Source organism: Thermobia domestica, chromosome 8 (genome assembly GCF_964235325.1).
Source record: "Thermobia domestica chromosome 8, izTheDome1.hap1.1, whole genome shotgun sequence".
In the NCBI taxonomy this organism is placed as follows: domain Eukaryota; kingdom Metazoa; phylum Arthropoda; class Insecta; order Zygentoma; family Lepismatidae; genus Thermobia; species Thermobia domestica.
In genome coordinates, this window is record NC_137461.1 from 138,023,240 (window position 1) to 138,044,228 (window position 20,989).

Genomic DNA, 20,989 nt, shown 5'->3' on the forward strand with positions numbered 1-20,989 from the left:
GAAAATTTTGAATGTTGATATAATTAAGTCGATATATTTGCAATATTGAATGTTGATATGTGTCAATATTGATATCGACGATATCGATATATCAACATATTGCACACGCCTACATCCGAGAAATTTTGTTAGAAATATACCAGAACCAAAATGAAAATCTAAATATATACTCTTCCATTTTCGTACCCAAGTTGTGGGGGAAGGGAGTGAATCTGAACAAACATTTTAAGCCAAAAAATTGTTAAAATGAAAGTAATTATACTTCTCCGTTAATAGGAAACTATTAATAAAAATGTTTCTTTTACTTGTGTTTCTGATTGTCATCACAAATCAGCGACAGTACACATACTTTACATACTATAGCAATATACTCTATAATTTTCACAACTAAGCAAACCGGAAAATGAAATTTCTGTGGTATTTTAAAGTGGAACGTTCAGTACTTTTACCACAGACTCAGAGCTGCAAGACTAATAGAACTAGAAATGAGATATTTCATTCCTTTTTCTCTCACGAGGGAACCTATCCAAGTGCAACACTGACTTCGAGTCGAGACTATGGTCGTTGGATACCTTGTCCCAAAAGAACATAACACGAAAAGTGACACATCCTCGATCGCAACCGTTGCAGAGATATAAGCGTGAAAAGTTCGAAATTGAGCTCCATACTATTCATTACAAAGTCAGCTTCCGGGTCAGATTTTTCGAAAACGGTCAGGTAAGGAAACTCAGCGAATACATATCAAAGTAGTGTTGGGAGCCCACCACCTTTTGAATGAAAAAAAATGTTGCTCCCGGGGCACTCGCAGGGTCCCAGGCGGGGTCCAACTCAAAATCGGCAAATGTAACCGGGGGTCAAGTAGCATATTGTATGAAAGCTATTGTTAAATAAAAGAAGATAGAACAAATCCCAACTCTCTATAATGACCCTGTGCAAACGGGCAACTGGTCAAAATGTCAATACAACCTACATCAGAAAATATATGGCCACTGTGAGAGACTCTGCAACAATTTGTTTAACTTCAATACCTTGCACTTTTAAACGTGTTTTTCTGTTTTGTTATTGTCACAACTTAACGGATTTAGAAGAGTGGCCATATATTTTCTGATGTAGGTTGTATTGACATTTTGACCAGTTGCCCGTTTGCACAGGGTCATCATAGAGAGTTGAGATTTGTTCTATCTTCTTTTATTTAACAATAGCTTTTATACAATATGCTACTTGACCCCCGGTTCCATTTGCCAATTTTGAGTTGGACCCCGCCTGGGACCCTGCGAGTGCCCCGGGGGCAACATTTTTTCATTCAAAAGGTGGTGGGCTCCCAACACTACTTTGATATGTATTCGCTGAGTTTCCTTACCTGACCGTTTCCGAAAAATCTGACCCGGAAGCTGACTTTGTAATGTATAGTATGGAGCTCAATTTCGAACTTTTCACGCTTATATCTCTGCAACGGTTGCGATCGAGGATGTATCACTTTTCGTGTTATGTTCTTTTGGGACAAGGTATCCAACGACCATAGTCTCGACTCGAAGTCAGAGTTGCACTTGGAAGGTTCCCTCGTCAGACTAAAAGACTTCCGTATTTTGCTGAGATTGTCATTTTCTTGAATATAAGTCCCCTATCCCATGCTAAGTCTGGCTACCTCATATCTCGACAGTTTGTTAAAAGAGATTTTATATTTCATGTTGTTATTTCTTTGTTACAAAAACACTTCTTGTTGACTCTATTCATGATGAATTACTGAACTTATATACTCCGCATTAAGAAATTCGAATATTCACCACACACACTCGAATATTCACCTTCTTATCCCATAATCGTGTCTGGTAAAGAGACCTCCTCTCTCTACTTTTTTCCTCTTTCCCATATTAAAATTAGCAACAACATGAGCAGAATTCTAATTTCAAAATATACATGTATTAGTATCAATAAAGTGAAAGAATAAAAATGATACTAAACGAGATTCATAAGTTGATGTAGGAGAAACTTAAACATATCTCAATGAAAAATTGAAACCAATAAATATCTCTTAGATGTACAGAAGTGAGACAGAGAGAGAAAAGAAGAAAAAGAAAAGGGACAACAGATAAAAATATTAGATTAGATTTAGGAGTTAGATTTCTGGGTTTTCGGTATCTATGGCCATGTTAGTCCGTCACGTTTGAGGGATGACGCCACTTTGCGAGTACACTATCCAGGGAAAGAAAAGAAAGACTGGATGGGGGAAGCGGCCTGGAACCTATAAGTTAGTAACCACCCTGGCATTTGCCCACCCTGGCATGAGGAAAACCCAGGAGAACCTCATTCAGCTTTTTATACATTTTCGACCGAATGCCCTAACTGGGAATCGAACCCGAGACCGCTCGTACCAAAGGCGAGAGCGTTAGCGACTTCGCTACGCAGGGCTACATAAAAATATTGGATTTCAACGTAGTAAGAAAAGTACCTAACATTATAAAGGTCCATTTCCAGAAATCCAACAGTAATGTAGAAATAATGTTTATTTTTTCTATATTTTTTTAAAACTATTCGAATATATTGAGGATGCTTGAAAAATTCATTAAGTCACTTTCAAAATGAATAAAGAACTTGGTGGTCAAATTAAATACTCAATTTCCAGTGAAACTCTAGAGTTCCGAGAAACATCTTAAATCATGCCAATAATTTAACACTCACTCTTTCCGCACGGTTCGATTGCAAATTCAGTAGTTTTCATTAAACGCACTGATCCGAAATGCATTATAATAAACCTAGTTGGTAGCGTAGATCATACCTTCCATTCCAAACTACTAATAAAAACTGAACAAAAAAGAAAAAGAAAAAGACAGAAAGAAAAAAATTGAATGAGTGAGATTTTTACTGCTAAATTTCTGTCAGAAAGAGCCTAATTAAAAGTCCAAATTGCGAATATAACGTTGTAATTTACAATGATAGAATTAAGACGCTAGAGCTGATACGGGTCATCACATCAGTCAAGTGATGTGGGTTAACTTATGGACCATCACTGGGTCGAGCATTCGAACCCGTAGTGACACGGTGATAAGATTCAGACTCAGTAACCTACAGGAGAAAAGAAACTTTACGTATTTCCTTGACACAAAGTATGTGTTTGTGTATGTGTAGTTGTGTGCGTGTGTGTGTGTGAGAGAGAGAGAGAGATAAAGAGAAGAAAAAGATGTAAGAAATGATAAGGAAACGTCAAGAAAGGTGGATGGAGTGAGAGAAAGACAAATATAAATACGAAAACTAGTTATTATTACTCTGTATGATAAAGAACGCACACACTGTTTACTCGGATTCTCGCCAGCGAAGCCTTGTAAATTCTCCAAACACAGATGAATCCTTGTTGGTAGCGAATGTTTTATGGGGAAAAGAAGATACGCCCGATGAGGATTCTAATCGATATTTTCCGTTTGAAAGCTTAGCACGATACGATACCAATACTCCACCAGTTAGTCTACCTGAAACTTGTTTAACAAATGATTTAACTTTCTTTCTAAGAATAATAACATAAAAAGTGGATAATACTGACCAATTAAGTGCTTCGAATTGTCCTATTAGCCTCCATACTTATTATTTGCCCTTTCCCAGCCAACATTTGTAAATCGTCTTTATTATGATATGATTGTTTGCTTCCACATTCTTACGGAGTCCTCATTTAATATGAGAAATCACTCTTCTATTCTTCACGATCACTTTGTTAAAAAATAACTTTTGGCTTGACCAGGATTTGAACCTACGTTTTGAATCTATTCAACTCATAAGTCCAGGACGTTACTCCTACACTATCCTGCTACCTAAAACTATAACCCAAATATTCCAAAGTTCAGTTCTATTCTTTGGAAGGAACGGCTCTGCATTTTGAACCTACGTTTTGAACCTATATAATTCTTAAGTCCAGGACGTTACTCCAACACTGTCCTGCCACCTAAAACTATAAAGCAAATATTACTAAGTTCAGTTCTGCTCTTTGGGAGTTTTGTAATGATAGACAGAATGGGTATGGTTGGAAAGCGTGTATTGGTATCTAACAACACAAAATTTGATACACACACTTCTTATTCTCTTTAGTATTTTTCGAGATACATTTGGATTGTGTGCTTTTACCCAGGGACACTCCAGAGGGTTCCAAAGTTGATCGGAAGGGTTTCTGGAAGGAATTTTCCCGACATTCTCCCAATTTTCCCTGTTCAAGTACGTTATGGGCTCCAATATAGCACCTCTGGAAAGTTTGTTTCATGCTGAAGAGAATGAACTATAAACCATGACTTTCCAATGAACAGTGTTGATTCAATATTTATTTCACTGCAAGCCTACGATTTTGTTTATGCTAACAGGGTTATTGGGCCCCAGGTACTTACTTCGTTGTCCATTGCACCTAATTTTTTGTGCATGTACATATCTTTGTTATGTTAATCGAATAGAGTAGGTTTGATTCGGATGTCCGGATGATAAGTTCATGTCCGTTCTTTGTAAGAAAACTAACTAAAATACATATTTCTTCACAAAAATTTCGATTTGTTTATAGTGAATTTAGGATGTATGCGAAAATTTCAAATGAAACATCTGATAATCGAGGACGCTAGTGTTTCTCCTTAAACTTCCTTTTAAAAAAATAAGAATGAACCAAATCACATTCCATCTTTGCAGTTGGACTTCCTAGAGACATTGAACCGTTGCGAGTTTCATCTAACATTTATCTCGTCTCCTTGAATTTTGGATAATTTTGAATATAAACTCAATATGAGTGGAGTTTATTGAATTAATAATTGACTTCCCTCTGACTTGGCTTCCAAATAACAGACTATTTTGTTATGTTCTTCAACACGCTGCAGAAGTTGGTCTACTTGCAACGAAAGATGGGAGAGAAAATCGGTTATCTCTATGATTTCCACATTTATAGGATATACAGGTTCATTTGTAAATATAATTTTACTATTCTGATTGTGAAACCGGTGGAAAATTGCCTTTATTAGTATATAGGAGTAGTAGTTAGCATCCCTTCTCAGCATCGAGGATATATGAGACATGGACCTACAGTTAGAGTTCGAACCACCGTAATGTGTTCAAATTTCAATGATCTCCAAACGAGAATTGAACTCGCAACTTCATGCATCAAAGGTACCCTAGCCACAAGACAGCAGGAAGGATTATTATTATCATTTACACTTAGATATACCATTATTTTAAGAAGTTTGCGTTAGAGTATGGTGGAAGGATTAGCACAAATTGGTTTACAAGGTATTCCATGCAACGCCCACTTTAAACACATTGTCCGTAACAGATAGTATGCAGGTTTACAACGGTTCATCAAAATAAAAATAAAATAATAATAATAATAATAATAATAATAATAATAATAATAATAATAATAATAATATGTTAATAAATCCTTCACTTTCTTGCTTTAAATACCTTGACTTTTCAAGATTTAAATGATTCTCTAAGACGTTCTGGCTGTTATTTTCCTGGCACATGCCCAAATAATTGCGTGCAGATATGTAATAAGCGTGTAAACTGATGTGCCATGAAAACAGTTTCTCATTCAAGAAAACATACTAACATGTGGTACAGTTGAGTAAAATAGAGTAGAGTAGGTTAGTAGAGTAAAGTATCGATTGTGTGGTAGGGTATAGTAGAGTAGGATACGTTAGGTTAATGGGGTAGTTTCGCTTAGTAGAGTAGTTAAATTAGTAGGATAGGTTATGTTAGTAAAGTAGGTTAGGTTAGCCCACTACAGTAGGGTAGAGTAAATTAGGCTAGTACTTTTGCAGGCACCTTAATGTGGGTTCCGTAGTGAATTCCTATAGCACTTTTAATGATTTCACATTTTTAACGCTACACTTGTAAACATGAAATACAGCTTTTGTACATTGTGGAGAACTACTCTGGCAAGTGATATCTAATACCAGGGACGATCTGGTAGCTACGGGGTCAACTCTGCTAGACTAGAATAAGGCCAATATGTGAAAGTTATTAAATATTATAACGCTTTGTCAGATATCAGTTTATTTTCTAACATATAAATGTATCACATATATACCTCTCGGTGTATTAACATAAAAGCAGAAGGTAAATTGTACAAGTTTTCGAAAAGGTTAAAAAGAAGCATTTTCAGACTAATGCATACAGTGTAAAATTGCCATTATCATTTCTAATTGGAAACACACATAACACTAGAATTGGTGCTTTTATTTATTTACTCGTATGTAATCAATTTAAACACACCGTTTCAAACAAAACATTCTCTAAACTGTATTTTGAAATGAGAATAAATAATTAAAACATTTCGAGTAACAGTTTAAATTTCTTTCCTCATAAATACGATCTTATTTCAATAAATAAAGTTTATTTCTAAATTATATAAATACAGCCATACCAGCCAAAAATCTAACCTAATATTCATATTTTCATGAGACTAGCAATTGAGCATATATTTCAGTAACATTACTTCTATGCTCGTTTTGTTTTTAATACATAAGTTACTCATAGCTTTAAACATCTACTTAATTTTTTGGAGCTAGATACAAAATTGTTAATCACTTTGCAGTATTCAAACGAACATTATTTTTCTACGTATAAAAGAACAAAATCTTCCAACAAATCTTGTCTAAGAGAGAAAGATTTAAAATGCTTTCTACTGCGATAGATATAATAGACATATAGATTTAATGCGTGAAGTAGATGAAGTGCACGACCTAGGCACAATTTACTCTGTTTTCCAGCTTTGCATTTCCATTCATTTTTCTCACGCTCACTGTCTTCCTCTTCTTCGTTTTCCTCGTTTACTATACAACTTCTATAATCATATTGCTCTCTATAAACTTCTTTATTTACAATATTCGACTGTAAAGGAATCGTGGCTCACTCAATCAATTAAGACCGTACTACACACTACTTTTTACATATGTATTCCTCTTGAATTTGCTTTCTTAACATTTCACAGTAGTTAGCTAGTGCATTAAGACCACAATGAGGTTTTTCTTCAAGCAAACCGATCTTACAGAAACGAATAGGGTCTAGCCAAGAAATATCCTTTATCACTGCTTCGTTGCCGATATATCAATAATTTAATTGCTGAATTGACGTATATAAAACAACATTGGAAATGTTTTACTTCCAAAACTTTTGATGGGGAATCGAAAATTCTTGCCTCATCTTGGGATAACTCGTTAGATCGAAGAGTTTTTACTGGTAAGTTTCAACTGCAACGTCGTATTCTGCATCAATCTATGTTCTTTCCAAATCCTTGGCAAACATCTTCCACATGAAGGTCCAACAAGTTGTCGCTGAAATCTGACTACCACATAGCACATCTGATAGAACATTATGAGAAATAAAAATGGGCAAAATTTAAGGTGCAATGGACCAGAAAAATAAGAGCTACAGGGCTTTAACATTTAAATATCTTAAAAATTATATCATGGATTTATGTACGTTTCAAGTAAATATCTTGAAAACCTTTAAAGAAATAATAACAAAAGTTGCACAATATAATAAGAACAAAATACCCTATCGAAAACTACAAATAGTGTTACCATAGGTGAAGCAGTGTTGCCAACTCAGCATAAAAATATTTCGCTTGAAATAGCACCACATACAAGTGGTTTTCCCTTCGAGTGGTGCATTCAAAAATGAAACTTTGTGTAGCCGTCAACGACAATTTGGTAATTGTAATTTACAAGAATTAAGTTATATTTTCTCTGAGGGGAAAAGAGGCTCCTGAAGTATAGTCAGGATTTGTTGATTCGACCCTGTACGTGGCCTATTACTAGCCTCAAACACTATATTTCTGACCTTTCCAGGCAATGACTTCTACTGTACAATTATTCTTTGCTTTATATTGTAGACAAGATACAAGATCCAAAAGCCAGATCAGGGAATTTGGTCACCATTTTCTCTATCACGAGTGTAATTTATGCAAATACCTAACACCAAACTAAAATATTTAGTCGTTAGTGATGACCAATTTGATACATAGTCGTACATGTTTTGACTTTACTTTAGCTAGGCGCATTTCCAATCGCTGAGGATTTTTCGAGCCCTGTCTATATATGCATGCTTGTGAGTGTGAGCCCCACTTGACGAGTTTCTGGCTATCCCACTGTCCGATCGTATGTGGAAGATTTTGATGTCGATAAACTTAAAGAAGAACGTATTCTGTTATGATATTCTTTTATGCAGATAGAAAGCAATGGAATATAAGTTAGCTCGAAATATTTTTAGTATATATTTGCATGGTAGTCTGCTCTCTAGGGATTAGTGAGACCCACCTCGACCTGAAGTTGGGATGGACACTTGCAGGGTAGCAGGCTGGGCCAGACCCCCCTCCCCCCGGACTAATACAGTCACTTTTTATATGCATTCACTTAATTTAACCTCGTATAGCATTTGTAATGGTTTCAGACTCGTACCCTAACATCTATGAACATAAAATACAGCTGTATTTTATTGTGCAGAAACACTTCGCCGCCAGAAATTAATATCTAATAAAGTTCTCTTTCATAGGTGCTCACTCATTTTAATAGTGAAATTACCATTCTTATTGCAAACTGTTGTGAACCTCACCAAAGATACATTATATTATACAAAATTGAACAAACAACCGTTAAAAGTTTAGTGTTACTTCTCTATCTCTGCTTATTTCATCAGTTTGGAAATCAAAGGAAAACAAGAGCTTAGAATGGAATTGAATTAGATGTTCAAATATTATTCTTTCATTTATTTTTTTTTAATTCTGAACAATTGTAGAAACAAATAAACAAAAATGAATTCATAGTCTGATAGTTAATCTAGATTTATACTATCTATATTAATTTGGTACATGATGCACGTATAATAAGTAGAAAAGATATAGTAGAATTTTGTTATATCATAAACATTTTGAGATTAACACAGTATAAAATGTAATACTGATTTTCATTTGTTGAATAACATATATCATCATCATTGGAACAGTCAATCTGTTTAAAATTGAAATGCGTTAATGATTATTTTAACTGACATTTTGTTTACTTTTCCTCACTCTTTCTTCTATATAAATAAAAATGAAAGTGGCTATGCTTGTGACTTAATAACTCTTGAACCACCCGACTGATCTCGATCAAAGTTTCAACATAGATGAAGTTCGGGCCTAGGATGTTTTTTTTATCATTTCACTTAGACGGTGTAACTGAGGGGAAGGGAGGAGAAGAAATATAAAAATGATCGAAAATTGCCAATATTAGTGTCGAATCTAAGGTTTTCGGGGTCACTGAGATGAACAATGACATTTTCGATGCCGCTTTGATCCTAATTCAGCCACGTAACATGGCGGAGGAGGAGGAGGAGGAAGGGAAGAATTATAACAATGATCGAAAATGACTGATATCAGAGAACGCTTTAGTAATAGTAAAAAAAAAAAGTAACTGACTAACGGAATATATTACTATTTTTTTTTTAATTTAACCCAGCGAAGCCGGTAATTGATGCTAGTTTTTAAAAAATAAAAATGGTCTTGTTTGTAATCGCGTCACGAGAAAACGGCTGAACCATTTGAAAAGAAATTTAGAGGTAGTTAGTACCTCCCTTCAAACTGAGCTTTTATGTCATTCTGATTAAAATGCTTCTCTTAAGAGGAAAGAGGAGGGTTCATATATACCTTACAATTTTTTCCCAGTATCTATTCTTTCCCTGCGAACAATAGGCGTTTCAATTAATAGTAATCAAATTTAATAAGTAGGGCAACCCAAAAGCATTAAAAGCATAACAGCAATTTACACATATGGTTGGTACCTTAAACACGGTTGTGGTTGTCTAAGGGGCCAAAAGAAACTAATTTTAAAAACATAATAAAGCATAATTTTAGAAAATAAAGCATAAAGAATAATTTAAAATATATAGCATAATTCTTGGAAAATTCTGTTTAACTGTAAGTTTAACACACTGTATTAATATTTTTTAAAACCAATATTCACAATGCAAAATCATTGAGAACATAACAATGCAACAATGAAAAGCTTATTTTTATTTCTGTAAACTTTTCGATGTAATGCTTTGATGTGGAGAAAAGAAAAAAAGGAAAAAAGGAAGAAAACTTTCCGCCAACAATGAATAGTACACAAGAACTCCACACTATATTGTTATGTGTACCTCTTGAACTTAAGCTCTTTCTGTACTTTTTGGTGGTATCTTTTACTTTCCCTTTCTGTATATATGTGCCTCTAAGGCACACAGAAGTGATAGAAAAAACTGACTCGAGTAAAGCATATCCCTTTACAGTGCATTAAGTAGAAAGTTCATTAAATATGAAAGAAACTGGTTGCATAAAATATTAATAAATAGATCAAGATATTTAGAATATTTAATGTATAGTAAATATTATATATTATACACGACTAATGTAAAACAATGATTGAAATTAATAATAAAGCATAATAAAGCATAATTTGGAAAAAATAAAGCATAATTAAACAAGAAATGAAGCATAATGTGGGTTGCTCTACTAATAAGTATATGAGATAATTAATTCCGCTTGATATAATTATCTTTCTAAAGTTTGACTTTGGAGTAAATTAATGCATTTTTTTCCCGCCAAAGGAGCCTAAGTATTCTCTTATTTGCTCCACTGGGAAGCAATATTCCCATTACTTTTGAGTCTTTTTCACTATAGAAATGGGAATTGCACTAGAGCAATTATTTCTTTTGTTTGTTTGGTTGTTTTGAATGCGTGTTGGGTAACATGGAGGAGGTATCTTCCCATCACTTTTAGAAAAAATTGGTCCACGAAAGGGTTAAATCAAAGTATTAAAACTTATTTAGCATTCCTTGACTCTAAATTTGTAGATAAAATATTTAACTAGGATAGATGCTTATTGTGCGAGATAACTCTATGTATTAATAACTCTTCTGGTTGATCTTTTGAAAGAAAATAAGCACAAATGCCATTGGAGGAACAACGCCAGTAATTCAGAAAGCAGGAAAGCAGAAGATTATTGAAAGAGATCCAGCCGATGACGTCAAAATAGGAAATTACATGAAAGTACCATTAATGGCCGGTTGCACCAAACACGAAGGAAGTTTCTTGCTTGCGGGTAAGATATACCACGTATAATATATGTATAGACAAAAATTAGCTTTAAGACATCATAATTGCGTGTGAAAACTAGGAATGGGCAAAACCGGTTTTATAAAATCCGAAAACCGGTTTCTAGAAAAAACAAAATCTGAAAACCCGACATTTCGGTTTTCTTCAAAAACCGGTTCGGTTTTCACCGAAACTGGTTTCGGTGAAAACTTTTGGAAAGCACATAAACCTATTTCTGTGGAAACGGAATCTGTTCCGGAGAACAACGAAACACTATTCTGGTCAGAAATAGAACCAATTTTGGAAAGAAACAGAACCAGTTTTGAAGAAAACCGAAACCGGATCCGGTGGAAAACCGAAACGGTTTTTTGAAAATTTTCAGAAACCGGTTTCGATTTTCCTAAAAAACGAAAAACCGGCTTTTCTGTCCAATACTAGTGAAAACGGTAAATGATAAAAAAAAAAAAAAAAGAAAGTGTTACTGATGGCCTGGCGGATTTTCTTTTAGGTGCAGAGAATCCCTTAGAAAGCGAAATACTCTCTTTTCAATTTTATACTAGAGACAAATTATGAAGTAAAGCCGCCCTTCTTATCAGTAGGGAAATTGTCAAAACACGATAAAGGACCCCATGCGGACTGTCGATGAGCTCAATGATGCCCATTGTTACAAAGCATTAGCCACTGTCGCCAGGATTTTTTTCCTTGAATGATATTGTCTATAGTTATTACTTAATATACATATGTGGCTTGGGTCTAAAAGGGCCAATGTTACTTTTTGGCAAAAAATAGATACTCTTCAATTTTAACGTCTATAAATGGATATTTTCTTGTGCAAGAAGAGCAAATGTCAACACGAAATAGTTTGAAATATATACCATTCATATTAACATTTGTTTTTCTTGCACAAGTAAATATTCATTTATAGGTGTTAAAATTTTATGAACATCTCATTTTTGCCAAAAAGTGACATTGGTCCTTTTAGATCCAAGCCACAGAACAATACTATTTTGTATTACTTTACTACCATACATCACCCAACTAGAATTTACAAGATTATATTCGATTATAATTTCTTTTATGCCTATTTTTTAGGATTTGCATCATTGTCGTAAATGTTTTTCTAAGTTTTCAAGGTGTGATATTATAGTTTATATAATATTTTACTTTCAGCTGTATATGACAGAATAATTAAACCAAGAGAGGTGGAAAACGATACTAATTTTTATAAATACAACTTAACGGAGATACTTCTTTATTCCGCTGGTAAGTATTATCTCATGACTTTCGTATTTAATTTTACTTTATATGAGAACACCTTTTACAATTCAAAATACATTCCTTTCTGATTTAGTAGTTTAATTTAAGAGCAATAATAATAACATAAGCTGTCTTGAAAATTTTCTCTTCTTTTCCACAATGCACTGTATTGCAATGTTTGTTATATATAATATATAATGCAAACTCAATAAAAAAACAAGCACTAATACTACGCTACAAGCAATTCAGTTGACGGAAACATTGTCTCAGGAACAAAGAAATATAGAAAATAAAATAAAATAAAAAATAAAAAGTCCTGTAAATTTACCGTCTGTCATAAGAAAATCACTATAAATATGGTATTTCTGCATATACGTATATATATACATGTATATATATATATATATATATATATATATATTAGGGATGGCCAAAATTTTCCGGAATCCGGATTCCGGAAATTTTGTTTTCCGGAATCGGAAAATTTACTTTCCGGAATTCGGAAAAATTCCGGAATTCGGAAAAATTCCGGATTTCGGAAAAATTCCGGATTTCGAAAAAAATCCGGAATTCGGAAAAAATTCCGGAATTCGGAAAAATTCCGGAATCCAAAAAAATTCCGGAATTCGGAAAAATTCCGGATTTCGGAAAAATTCCGGAATTCGGAAAAATTCCGGATTTCGGAAAAAATCCGGAATTTAGAAAAAATCGGAATTTTTCCGAAATCCGGAATTTTTCCGATTTTACTTTCCGGATTCCGGAAAGTAAAAATTCTGGAATTGGCCATCCCTAGCTAGTAGCTGTTAAAAGAGAAACACAATAATGAATATATATACTGTATTAGTTTCTTGTAGTTGGATATGTCTTTATCACTTACGTAGACAATTGCTACTGCAGTTATTTACTGTTTTATAAAGAAGGTCTTATTTTCACACACAAAAAAGTCGCCGGTATGTCTCAAACATTATCGCGTTCCCACCTGCAGCTGCTCCAAAGCACTGCAAACTACTTTTTAACCAGGCGAAAGGCAGTGGAGGAAAAGAAATCTCAACAAATATTCTAATAACATTCGCTTATTGTCAACATACCTACAGTGAGCGCAGAAAGTGTTCGTACACCGTGCATACTTTATATTGAAAACAGCTAGCATGAGAACGGGAGGTGGAAAATATATATATAACCAGAATTAAGACTACACATTCATACATTTTATTTCTATATACAAGAGAAAGGCCAAACAAACACAATCACTGTTTTGTTCAGAAGAAAAGAGAGAATTCCTTTTTTGTAAACGCAAAATGTCACCGTACACTTATGCTTGAATTAGTGCTTATAAAGTATATTACCTTATTTGATATTTTGTGGGATTACCCTGTGCGTTAATGATTGTAGTCTTCGTGGCATTGATTTCACCTGTAGTAGTTCGTAGTTCTGTAGCTTCGGGACTGATTATGTCCCATTCTTCTTGAATAGCTTTTCTTAGGCCTTCTTTAGTAGAGACAGGGCCGGCGCGAGAGAGGGTCGAGCCGTGCCACCGCCCAGAGCGGCAAGTCTAATGGGCGGCAAAATTTGAAAAAGAAAAGAATACTATCAAAATATAATGCTTCGTAATAGGCTCACATGGAAAAATAAGATTGTGTTAACCTGAGAATGTAATTGAACTTACTTTACTCACATTCAAGAAAATACTCTCTCAGGAAATTCAGAGCATTCCTCCTCGTTTTCAATTATCAAACTACTAGCCACAGGTATCTCGTTCAATATTTCCCTTGCAGCAGTGTAGATAGGATTTTGAGCTAGAGTGCATAAGATTATCACAGTGTCTTTTTATATTTTTTTCTATTCAATAATGTTCTAACGCTCCGCTCCAAGTATGCAAAAGGTACACTCCCACTTGAGACAGGCCGTTCTAGCCTGTAGCATCCAGGGGCGGATCCAGGACGGACTTCTGGGGGGGCGGTGGGTTGTAATACTGCTACTTAGAGCTACTTTTAAGAGCGTCAAAAAATAAACTATATATTTTATTTATATATAAAATAAAAAAGTTTCCTCTTCTGGGGGGGGGCGATCGCCCGATCGCCCCCCTGGATCCGCCCCTGGTAGCATCTAGAGACATTTAGGTTCTAATAGCGAGTTTTTGACCAGTTTACAAATTGTTCATTCCAAATATAGTAAATCGTACAGCGTATTATTTCTTGAGAAATGTCTCATTTTTTGTATAGCTAAAAAAAAGTTTATGACTTTTTTTTCTGCGTCAGTTCAACGTTAGGCCATACTAAAGGAACATATTAGTAGTCTCACTTTAAAATCATAATCCACCACAAGGTGGGAGAGCCGAATTGATGCTCTGGCTCAGTTATCAAATATAGGAAGTTTATGATGCCTTACTCCAAATAAGTAATGACAATAGAACCGATAGAATGGTCGTCCACGATGCTCTGTGTATAGCAAACCAGCTGAGTTACTTTTCTTTCCTTTACTCACTCGTTGTCTGATATGACTTTAAAGCATTGATTCTCATGTGTTGGATGCAGTAGGATTTCTTGAAAATATATCTGGGTACTTTGAGAGGAGCAGAAATTATGCAAAGTTTAAATCTTACTTAGTTGATACGATGGACTTGGCATCAGCATTAGATACGGGTGATCCACTGATACGTAATACAGTGCAAGCTCGAAGTCGAAAGAAGAGACAGTTTCAGTACGAGGCAGAGGATGAAGCTACTGAAAACAACCACAAACAAGATACAAGATTGATTTTTATTACAAAGTTCTAGAAGTGATTGTGTTAGCTTTTAAGAGAAAGATTTGAGCAACTTAAACATCACAGCGAGTATTTCAATTTTCTTTGCGATATAAATAATCGTAAAGATATAGCCTACCACCTGATTTTTTTGTCTGAAAAGTGTACTAAACTTACCATTTTAACACACGAAGAATTGAAAGATATTAACCCCAGTGATTTGAAAGACAAACTGAAAGTGTTATCCACTATAATTAAGCCTGTGAAAGTTCAAAAAAAAAAAATATATATATATATATATATATATTAGGAACATGACTTTGCTCCCAATGTTAGTATTGCACGTAGAATTTTGTTAATCTTGCCTGTAACAGTGGCAAGTGGAGAAAGAAGTTTTTGGAAATTTAAGTTTATTAGAAACTATCTACACTCTTCTATGTCTGAAACACGCTTGAGTGGTCTAGCGACGATATCAATAGAACACAAATTGGCTAAAACATTGGACTACGTGATGTGATAAAGAAATTTGCTCATATCAAAGCAAGAAAAGTTTCTTTCAATTAAGGTATGTTAAATTTATGTATGTCTATTGTGTTTTAGTACATTATAAGGCTTAAGCTAATCACTTACATTTACCATAATATCTGATTTACTGTATTATCTTCTTGCTCCATACTCTGTTGAAAACGCCTTTTGATATAAAATAAGCCTAAAAATTAAAATTCTTAGTCATGATTAAAGTATATTTTTAAAATTTTATTTTCTGTATGCGCTGCTCTATATTACAGATATACAGCGAAATCGAGCATACTGAATATTGTGTCAGTATAGAGTCGTTTAAATATTACGTGAACATTCCAGAAAGGTAGTTCTTTTTTTTTTTTTTGTTTACTTTTCCATTTTATACATGTTTTTAAATGACACTTGAACGTTATCTGTCAAAATAAGGTTTGCGGATTAAAGGGGCGGCATGTGAAAGCACCGCCCAAGGCGTCAAAATTGCTAGCGCCGGCCCTGAGTAGAGAAGCTGTGCCTTCTGATTGTTGTCTCCAGAACAGACCATAGATATTCTATGGGGTTCATATCTGGGGATTGGGGAGGTGTGCGAAGCTGTTTCAAGGTATTATAGAGTAGCCACAATCGAGTATTTTCCGCTGTATGTTTGGAGTCGTTGTCTTGCTGAACAATAAATTGTTTTCAAGAACCATCTTCTGCGCACTAGTATGGAAATTTTCCTTTAATATGTTAATATACACTTTGTGGATCATCACTCCATCGATAAGGTGGAGACGACCCACTCCTGAAGCACTCATACAACCCCAGACGAGCACGGACCCTCCTCCGTGTCTTACTTTAGGGACGAGATTTTGAGGATTCATCTCTGTATTCACCTTGCGCCATACAATACGCCTCCCATTGGACTCGATAAAGTTAAATTTACTTTCGTCCGAAAATATGACCCTATTCCAGAAAGAAGCCTGATCCCTTATCTTTATACTCTTTTTCAAACTTTAGTCTCTTTATACGATTCGTCTTGTTCACCCAGAACATTTTCCTGGCTATCCGACCATGATACCTTGCAAATATTCCGCACTGTACTGGCTGATACTTTAACACCGCGTGTTTCCAGATCCGTTGCCAATTGCACAGCACTATTTTTTGGAACCTTTTTTCTTTCCCTAATAATGTAACGTTTATCTTGTTCACTCAACACTCTTGGTCTTCCAGTTTTTTTTTTTTTTCGCACAGTGATAGAAACATTATACATCGCAATTATTGTTTGTACTGTTCAACGAGGCCTGTCTGCAAGGTTTGCTATCTTTCTCAAAGACTTACCCTTCTTATGCAATTTAATAATTACTTTTCTTGTCTCCTCATTTGTTTCTGTTCGGTTGCTTCCCACTTTGACAGCCCACCGTGCAGTTTTTTCACTTCTATTCACAACTAAACTCATTCTGTTACTCGTCATGCTATACAAAGGTGTATACTCAGGTGAATACTAGTGAACCCCAGTTGTGGTATCTTTGTTTCGTATTCGTACGTCAGGTGTACGATCACTTTTTTGCGTCTACTCTATACACTTTCTACGGAATTTATTTACTTTCTGACCATTAAACTTGTCTTTGTGGTTCTTTATTGATATATTCATAAAGCTTAGTTTTCATTATTCATATTGTGTGTGTTATTACACTTCTTAAATTTTCTGTTTCTTTTTCGCAAACATTCTCGTTTCAATAGCATAGGTGTACGAACACTTTCTGCGCTCACTGTATGTACAGTAAATACAAATTTATAATTTTTTACTTTACGAAGTGTGCAATGTAATTGTTCAATAATTAACATAAGCAGGCATTCATTAATTTATATTAATATAATAATTAATAAAACTAATAAGCGGGTGATTGATGACTCAGTGGTAGAGTTTTCATCTATGGCATTCTAACCCAGGACATGTGGGTTTTCGATGGCTAATTTTGTGTTCGAAAATTTTCCCGGTGGAAGGCCTACCTTTCTTATATTTGTTCCATCATCACTCATTAACGAATTTAGTTTATCAAAACTCTATAGCCATATATTCATTCTGTCCGTCAGTGAAGCAAACAGTCTCAAGAACTATCTGATGGATTACCAATGAATTTTGGCCATGATGTACAGAGTCAATAGTTAAGAATCGAGTTCCCTGATGAATGTAATATTCAAACCGGAAGCGGTACAAATCAACTATTTCCGGTTTTAACGTTAATCATTATATAGTAAATATGGTAATAGATAGCGAGAAGCGGTTTCCAGTAATCGACATATATATAACATTCATGTAGATAGAATGTTACCCAATTTGTGCATCTGCTGAAAATAATGAGCTTAGGTATTTAGAGAGCATTTTCCGCTTTAGAAAATGTGTGCTTGGTAAAGAATGTAGAGAATTAGCTGAGTCAGGCATGTAGCTAGAATATGGTAATAGGAAGGGGAGGGGGTCTGTCACGAAATACTGTGGTTATTTACCAGGGGCTCAATCATTCTAAACTATTTTATTGGCAACATATATTGGTTCGTTTAGCCAAGATTTCTAATGGGGGGATGATATGAAATACTGTGGTTACACACCAGAGGCTCGATCAATCTAAATATTTTACTGACAACATACCCATATTGATTGGTTAGGACAATAAAATGAGGATATATTAGTAAGTATTTTAATAAGAAGCTATGAAGAAATCTCGAGTAAAAGAATATAAAAAAGTATTGAAAAAGATATAGTTTTCCGAGGTCATTCGAACGGTGTCGAGAATTTTGCGTCTGGGAAATTTGCGCCCTACCTCAAGAACAGGGAAAATTGCGCCTGCGATGTACCTCCACCGGAAAGTTGAGCCCTGCGAAATAAAAGAACCTATTGGAGCTTACACATTTGCTCGGAGGGGCTGACATTACAGCATAAACAATCCTCCCCCCACAACCATGCTATTTGTGATTTATTTTCATTGTGGCTATATAAGGGGAGAATAAACTTCAATATAAGCCAAAAGAACACAACGGATCAACGCAATCACTGCTTCTTCCAGAGATGATTTTGGGGGAACACTGGCCTCCCCAGAGCTCTCAGAGTGCCCCCTCGGAGGAGACCAAAATAATACGTCTATAATATAATAATAAATAGAATAGTACCAGCAGTGACCCCCCTCCGGAATACTAAGTGTGCCCCCCGGAAAATTTTTTTCTGAAAGAACGACTGAACGCAATTGTGTGTTTGAATTCCAGCAAGTAAACACACTGTACATAGTTTTCTTGATAATATTACTGAACTGATTTTACATTCACTTTACATTTTCTTTTCTATATTTTGTGTCCTGAAAAGCCAAACAACTCGCAAGGATTGTGAACAGAGATATCTGGGTAGAGCCAAACAGCCTTTTGTAGATTAAATTATACTCTTTGATTATATTAATAATTATATATCAGTCATTTATACTTTTTTGTAAATTTTGTAGTATAATGAAAAATTGTATTTGTATGGATTGCCCTTTAGTGAACTAAAATTGTACTTTTTTCATTTGTTCGGAATATTATAACGGATGGAGTAACTCACTGAGACGATGATAGGCAAGCCTAGTTCAAGTGTGAGTGGAAGTTACTTTACACAATACAAAAATAAGTTGAATTGTAGGGCGCTAACATCCCAGTGCAAATATGTAGCCGGCGCATTTTCCCCTCTTTTTGGGGTAGGGCGCAAACATCCCAGTGCAAATATATTGCGAGCGCATTTTTTCCTATTTTTGTGGTAGGGCGCAAATTTCCTGGGCGCAAAATTCTCTCATTCAAGGAAAATATAATGTCCGTGAAGTTGACAAGCCACTTATGTCAGACTCCATTTCGACTTTAAACGTCGCTAGTGCTACGTTAGTGTTCGATAGTGACGCAAATCGTTAGTACTTCACAGATAACGTGTGCTTTTTAAATAATGGATATAGGTCTTCTAACTGCATGCCAACACGCCCACTTCTAAGAATCATCTCAAAAATGAGGTTAACCGTTAGAGCAAGTAAGTGCTCATTAGTGCCATTAACATTAATGCCTCCATCGTACGGCCCTTTGAGTAATGATAATAGCACGCTCTTTGCTAGTCTCAATGCGTCCCTATATTCTCGCGAACATTCTGACGTGCTCAAGTTAGTTACTTTTTTTTTTTTTGCAACTATTGTTTATCTGTTATTGTTTATTGCTAGTCTGCAGAGTAGTCCTTACATTAATATGCCATTGTCCTTGATAATCATTGCGTATTTACAAGCAGTTTGTTATTACTGTTAGAAGATATCAAAAAACAACAGATAAAATCTACTACTTAACGGTTCACATTTTTCTTTTACAGTACATAAACGATTAATAATAATAATAATAATAATAATAATAATAATAATAATAATAATAATAATAATAATAATAATAATAATAATAATAATAATAATAATAATAAGACTATTCCAGCATAAAAGTTATCAATTGCATCCCACTGGCAACAAGCGACGCATATTTTAACTTCACAAAAATTAGTTTCTCACGATTTTCTGGAAAACTACGTATGATAACATCTTCATTATGTCAAGTTGTTTATCTCAGTGTGATATATGTCTTACCTCTGGACAATATCACAGTAAAACAAATATTAAATATTAGGAGTACATCGTACTTTTGGACTACATCTCATTAACCATGGGAAGATTGAGTAGTGTATACTTTAGGATGTAAGTTTCAGCTTAACTTGCATCATACATTCTTAGGATTACAAAAAGGAAATTTGTTCGTTTGCGTTTGAACAAAATTCTTAGGATTACAAAAAGAAAAAATAATTTTTCCGAGTTCCGGAATTTTTCCGAAATCCAGATTTTTTCCGAAATCCGGATTTTTTCCGAATTCCGGAATTTTGCGAATTCCGGATTTTTTCCGAAATCCGGAATTTTTCCGAATTCCGGAATTTTTCCGAATTCCGGATTTTTTCCGAAATCCGGAATTTTCCCGAATTCCGGAATTTTTCCGAAATCCGGAATTTTTCCGAATTCCGGAATTTTTCCGAATTCCGGAATTTTTCTAAATTCCGGAATTTTTCCTAATTCCGGAATTTTTCTAAATTCCGGAATTTTTCCGAAATCCGGAATTTTTCCGAAATCCGGAATTTTTCTAAATTCCGGAATTTTTCCGAAATCCGGAATTTTTCTAAATTCCGGAATTTTTCCGAATTCCGGATTTTTTCCGAAATCCGGAATTTTTCCGAAATCCGGAATTTTCCTATTTTACTTTCCGGATTCCGGAAAGTAAAAATTCCGGAATTGGCCATCCCTAATATATATATATATATATATATATATATATATATATACAAGGGTGGGCTGATAAGTTCTCGGCCCGACCCAGAAGGACTTGAGCTGCAGG

General features: G+C 34.8%; 1 protein-coding gene across 1 annotated transcript in view; it reads left to right on the plus strand.

Annotated features, from left to right (window-relative positions):
- Positions 1-20,989, plus strand: part of LOC145693240 (juvenile hormone esterase-like) — a 78,714-nt gene that overhangs the window by 43,660 nt on the left and 14,065 nt on the right. The window contains exons 6-7 of the mRNA XM_081769047.1: positions 10,910-11,075; positions 12,239-12,331. Coding sequence (XP_081625173.1) covers positions 10,910-11,075; positions 12,239-12,331 — 259 coding nt within the window. The remainder of the gene's footprint in view (positions 1-10,909; positions 11,076-12,238; positions 12,332-20,989) is intronic.